A 6,032-nucleotide genomic window follows, 5' to 3' on the forward strand; every position below is an offset into this window, starting at 1 on the left:
CTGTGCATGTCGATATCAGTTTTTTCTCTTTGCCTCTGTCGCATGCTCTCGCCGTCATATGTGACACTGCCAATTAGTCCGTTTAGTGTCAGTTTAATGGAGGATGCCTGCGAGCCGGCGACGCTGGGCGGCGAAACACCCGAAGCCTCTGGGGAGATGGTCGGTGACAAGCTGCTTGGCCCCGTTATTGATTTAGCCCGTCTGTAATCCCTGTTGTGTTCCCAGCTGAGCTCCTGCCACCCTCCATCACTTTCTAATGCACTGACTCTTGCTCTCTCTCTCTCTCTTTTTTTTTTCTTTCTGTTATTCCACAGGTACGATGTCGACTCCAAGAGCGCCAACCTGTCCAAACACGTGAGTGCTTGACGCCAGAAATGTGTATTTCTGTTCCCTCTTCCCCTCTTTTGGGCCCATTTCGCTGAGTGTTTTGCGTGATTGCCGTCCTTGTCATTACCTCCCATTAGCCTCGTTTCAGCCACATAACAGTAATCTGGCCATTACAATGAGTGTGTTTATCATCGGCTCTAATAGCTGCATTTCTCCAGAAACGGCCTGTTGTTCATTTAGAAATTAAATATGTCCACCCTTGCTTTCTCCCCCCCTCTCCATTAATAGCAGTGATTACCATAACAGTAATTAGAAACAACAGTGTGATAGCCTGGTCTTTGCTGGGAAACAATAATAGCTGCTGAATGGCATCACAGGGATTTTTTTGTTTGTCTTTTATAAGAGATCGTCACAATTAATCCTCTGAACCCTAAAACCTGCTGTCGGTCTTGTCATCCTTTAAAAATCGCCAAAAAATACACCCTTTGTCACAGAAAAAAGCTGTAAAAAGAGTAAAAATCTTTGCGTTTTCACCTTTCCTTTGGTCTGTGAACTACCCATCTATGGTATACTGTTTAATCTGTAAAATTAACAGAAGTCTAAGCTTAAAAATATAATAGTACATCAAATATCCTTAATTCTATATGCCTCGTTTAATAAAGATCCTCTTGGTGCAACCGAGAATCCACGACCGACTCAGGTGTGACCAGCATTTCTCCAAAGAAGGGATTAACTGATCCACAAGTGATGTGGTGAACATTTGCAGTCCAATACCAACCGTTTAAACTGATGTAGATGCCAAACTTGCCTCTGACCCAATACCAGTAGAACCAGGCAACACTTTGGCCAGAATTAGAAACATCGCTCTGTATTCTGTTGGGTTTTATTATTTAAAAAGCAGCTGATGTGCAATTTTGTGGGGATAAGCCACATGTCTTTTGTTTTTTGTTTGTTTGAATTCACCCCCTGAACCCCAAAATTCACCAGCAGGTAGTAAAGACTTGTTGTTTTTCACCAAAATAGCCAAAATGACACCATTTGTTAAAGCTAGAACTGTAAAAACTGGAAGAATTGGTGGATTTTTAACTTTCCGACGGTCCTTGAACTGCTCTTCTGCAATGTGCTGTTCCTAATCGAAGTTTAACATCCAGATAGCTCATCAAAATCACTTTATTCTGCATGTCTCATTTAAAAATTGGCCCAAAAAACCCAAAACAGAATCCACAGATAGGTTATAAAGGTGTGTTGTCTTCACCAAAAACCACAAAGCCAGGAACCGTAAAAACAGAAAGACTTTGTCCAACTTTCTGATGGTCCTTGAACGTCTCATCTGCGATATGCAGCTCAGAATTTAAAAAATTTCCAACCAGATTCTGTAGAAAACAAAAAATTCTCCACTTTTTGGTGCTAACATGAAGTCATGAGTGACTCAGCTGCAGCCAACAGTCTGGTGACAGAACTTTGTGGACCTTTCGGTGGAGCTGGTCTGAACTGCAGGCTGTGTGGAGACAAATTAAACTAATAATAAAAGATCTGTCGTATGTAAAGTCACCGTTTCTTTTTGAAGCAACACTTATGAAAATGTTCGACCTGTTAATCCCAAGTTTTTGCGATTATCTGTCAAATGAGCAATCAAAGAAATTCTACATTTTGGATTCATGCCGTTATAATTGGTATCATGCACATCAGATGTTTTGAGTTCTCTCTCCGTCTAGCCATGGTTGTGCTGTTTCCACAGAGCTTCATGTTGCAGTGAGAATCGAGCTCACATTGACTCAGAATGTGACAGGAAACAGGTGTTTAAATGGATAACTTTGATCCGTCCAATAAGCTCCATTATCCATCCCGACGGCCCGCTTCTGACCCAGATCTCGTTTGCGCATACCTGCTTTTATGAAATCGGCTTCACCGTGATATCTCAGACATGTTTGAGCACGTGGTTGCTGTGGCGACGGCCGACTCTCACCCCGGACCGCCGCTGCCCGACGCGTGGAAGTCATAGCAACAGTAGAAATGACGGCAATAAAAGCCAACACAAAAACAAAGTTAGACAGCTGTCGTTTTTCCCTCCAGCCTCTTTGTCTGGCTTGGCAGAGCCTCCAGTTGCCTGTAATGGCCGGCGGGCAATCACAAGATGCTTCCTTTCAGCACTTTTTGGCCTCCTGTCTGGGGGACAATTTCTGTGTGAAAGAAAACTAATTTCAGGTTACACTCGCTTGACTTTTGTGTCCCAGTCTGCCTCTGAGCAGAGCCGCTTGCTTCGCTCCAAGGTGACACTCTGCAGCTCTTCTCGTCGCCGCCGCTTTAGTGTCCGTCCGGCCCAACCGGTCCGTCCACATGCCGGTGAGTCACGGCGACAGCCACGTGACTTTCTAGTGTGGAAAACAAACACAAGTGAGTTGGCTTTGTGGTTAATAATTTGCACCTTCCCACACACTGTTAACGCTCTCATACTTTTTTATTACTTTTATGATATCTGTGGTTTGCTGCGCTCGACTCGCTCCTGATTCGTCTCGTAACGCTCGTTCTGTATGTTGATATTAATTTCAAAACACCACGTTATGTTCCTGAAACTAGTTAGAAATAGAACTGATTCTGAGAACTTAATGGGATGAAAGAATGTGCGTCGTTTAATCTTCTGAACACAAAGCAGAGTGGTTTTTGCTCCTGTCACATTTTTACTCACTGTGGCCTCATTTTCCTCTAAAATATAAAGTCCTGCACCTCAAAGGAAACAACCATGCCTAGAAGTAAAGGGAGTTCGGAAATGTCTTTTCTGCAGCATAACAAAGTGATAATGCCATGTTCCAGGGGAAAAAAATAGAAAAATCAAAGCCTGAATTCTTTAAAAATTTGAAAAAAAGGCATCAAACACTGCCTTCAGTTCATCCCAGTTCAACTGTTTGTTGCAGGTTTTAAAAATACAGTCATGGCTTGATAATCTGACCCTTAACAATCTGAAAACCTTGCTATCCGACAGGTTTTTAGGAAAAACAAAACATTAAAAACAGCCTTAACATACCGACAGTCTTGGATTCCAACTCCAACATGACACTTTACGTCACCAATCAGGATAACGGCGTATTATCTGACTGAACAATCCCACAGATTGGCTACGTTCACACTGCAGGACTTGATGCTCAATTCGCATTTTTTTGTGAAATCTGATTATTTTCTGTGAGGTCATTCACATTTCCAATTCAGTGTATGTGATCTGCTGTGTGAACTTCATACGACCCAAAAGTGTCCCGCATGCACAGAAGAGGACACGACAACATCACGCAGTGAGCGTGCTCAGTGTTTACGGAAGTAAACATGGATGGTAACGGTGGAGCGTATCTGCCACTCCCCTGCTGTTGTCACCATCGATGGTGGAAACAGAACTGGGACCACTAACTAAACTAGCATCAGCAGCGAAACACTGCCTGTGTGCTCCGGCCACTTCCACCCCGTCAGAGTGCTTTTCTGATGGGACAGATGAGTAGTTCAAGGACCGTGGGAGAGTTGAAAATCTGCTTATGATAGTCATTTAAAGAAAGCATGTCTTTAAAAGCTGCCAGCAGATTAAGATCACNTATTAATATTATTATGTTATTTCTCTATGTACTCCCCCCACTACTGTAGCAATGGCACAACAATGGCTAGAAGTAGAAGCAAGTCAAAGATATCTTCTGTTCAGTTTAAGAAAATTAAAATGAAATAAAGCATTAAAAAAAAAAAAGAAGAAAAGGTAAACTTCTTTTCTTCTTTTACAGAACTGGAATCAACATGCATCAGAATCAGAATGAGTTAAACATGGTGTTTTATTTTCAATTATAGGTAATAAAAAGTAATAAAAGTATTTACAGTGTGCAGGAATGTGACAATTATTTGCCTGAGAATAATACAACATGTTTCCAAGTTAGCAATAATGGAAGAAATGGTGACTCAAAACACTTTGGGTATTTTACTATTTACTTCAGACTTGTTTCCATGCTGCAGTTCAGCCGAAATATTATCAGAATTTTTACAACAGGGCGATTAAGTCATAGCAAATCAATGATGCTGCATTTATTGTTTTATAGAATCAAGTTAATGCAAAAGGTTAATTTTCTGCAAATGTATAAATGAGACACACAGATTAAATTTATTATTGTGTGATATCAGCGATGTTAAGCTTGGTTATGTTTTCTGATGGGACAGACGAGTAGTTCAAGGACCGTGGGAGAGTTGAAAATCTGCCTATGACAGTCATTTAAAGAAAGCATGTCTTTAAAAGCTGCCAGCAGATTAAGATCACAGTCATTACAAGTCATTAAAACCCGTAGTGCTGCTATTATCCGACTATTCTTTCCTCATAGTTGCACCTCTGTTACTTCTGACTTCTTGTAAAACAGAAGCAAACGATCCTCTCACACATGCCGTCTTCTTCAGCGTGCTCTGTTTACATCATGCAATTTGTTATTTGTTAACCACACTTGTATTTTACATAACTGCTGACTGTTGTGCATCACGTTAAAATGGGTTTATAAAGACTTGATTGTTGCCTGAAGTATCTGACTACGAGGGTTGGAGTAAGACGCATTTATGGTTCATTTACTGAGAGCAGAAGAATCCTTTTTTTCCCTCTAATTACCTCAGACAACAATTCATAGTGAGTTTTATTCCAACATGTCAGTCCTCAGAGTTAAAAAGAAAGCCATCAAACCCACTGCTGGCATTTATGTGTCAACAGCTGCATGAAACTAAGCGAAGATAAATCGAGTACTACAGCGAGAAACACTCAGAAAACAAGTTTAGCCTCTTACGGTTTCCCTGCAGGATATTTCTTCCCTTATTTTATGGCGCTTTGATGTCTCTCCGGATGCAATCCACTCCTCCTGCGCTGTCCTCCTGGCATCCCCCTCGCCCATTTTTTATTCTATTTCATTGCCGTACCCTTGTTCTCTCACCTCGCTCTCATCTCCCATTTCCCTTTTTCCCTTCGCTCCCGCTTGCCTCACTTGTTTGAAATCAATAATCTCATACAGGAGGAGATGTTGGCGTTGGAGGCAGCCAAGTATCTCGGCGGAGGCCTCGGGGGAGCAGGGCCGGAGAGTCAGCCCATTAGATGGTGTCTTAACATGGGAGCTGCAGGCTGCCGGCACACCTGGGGACCGAGCCAGTGTGAAATATATTAGGGAGTGGTGCAGGGAGTGAGGAGGACAGTAAACAGGCGCTCATTCGGTCTTGTTTATCTGGACACACTAATGTATAGCGCTGCATGCACATAGATGGTAAACCAGGAGGATCCCCGTGCTGCATAGCAAATCTATTTTGAATACATTTCAAACATCCGAATGCAAATCAGAGGCAACGTCGTTCATTTAAAATGGGCCGAAAAGCTAATTTGCTGTTTCTTGAAATGCATATCAGTAAACATGCTGTTTTTGTTTCTTATATTGGTAAAAGTTTTGTAAGTTGTTAACACCCTGAACCCCAAAACCTGCTGCTGGCTTTGAAAGCATGATATTGTTTAAAAAAAGTCAAACTTTCCCCATTTATCAAACACAGAAACTGTAAAAAACAAAGAGAATTAACAGATCTTGAACTAATCATGTGAGACTTTAGGTTCCAACTGAAAATTTAACTTTTCTTCAACATGTCTCATTTAAAAATAGGCCACATATAGCCAGTTTACACTCATAAAATTCTGTAAATAAGTTTAAATTCTGCACTCCTCATTG

The 6,032-nt window shown here is 41.5% G+C and overlaps 1 protein-coding gene across 1 annotated transcript in view; it reads left to right on the forward strand.

Moving 5' to 3' along the window:
* The window catches only part of LOC103365370 (copine-8), a 130,886-nt gene that overhangs the window by 47,961 nt on the left and 76,893 nt on the right, over positions 1-6,032 (forward strand). The window contains exon 5 of the mRNA XM_008292793.1: positions 315-354. Within this exon, the coding sequence (XP_008291015.1) occupies positions 315-354 (40 nt within the window). The remainder of the gene's footprint in view (positions 1-314; positions 355-6,032) is intronic.

The sequence above is a fragment of the Stegastes partitus genome, unplaced genomic scaffold, assembly GCF_000690725.1.
Source record: "Stegastes partitus isolate 25-593 unplaced genomic scaffold, Stegastes_partitus-1.0.2 Scaffold833, whole genome shotgun sequence".
Taxonomy (NCBI): Eukaryota; Metazoa; Chordata; class Actinopteri; family Pomacentridae; genus Stegastes; species Stegastes partitus.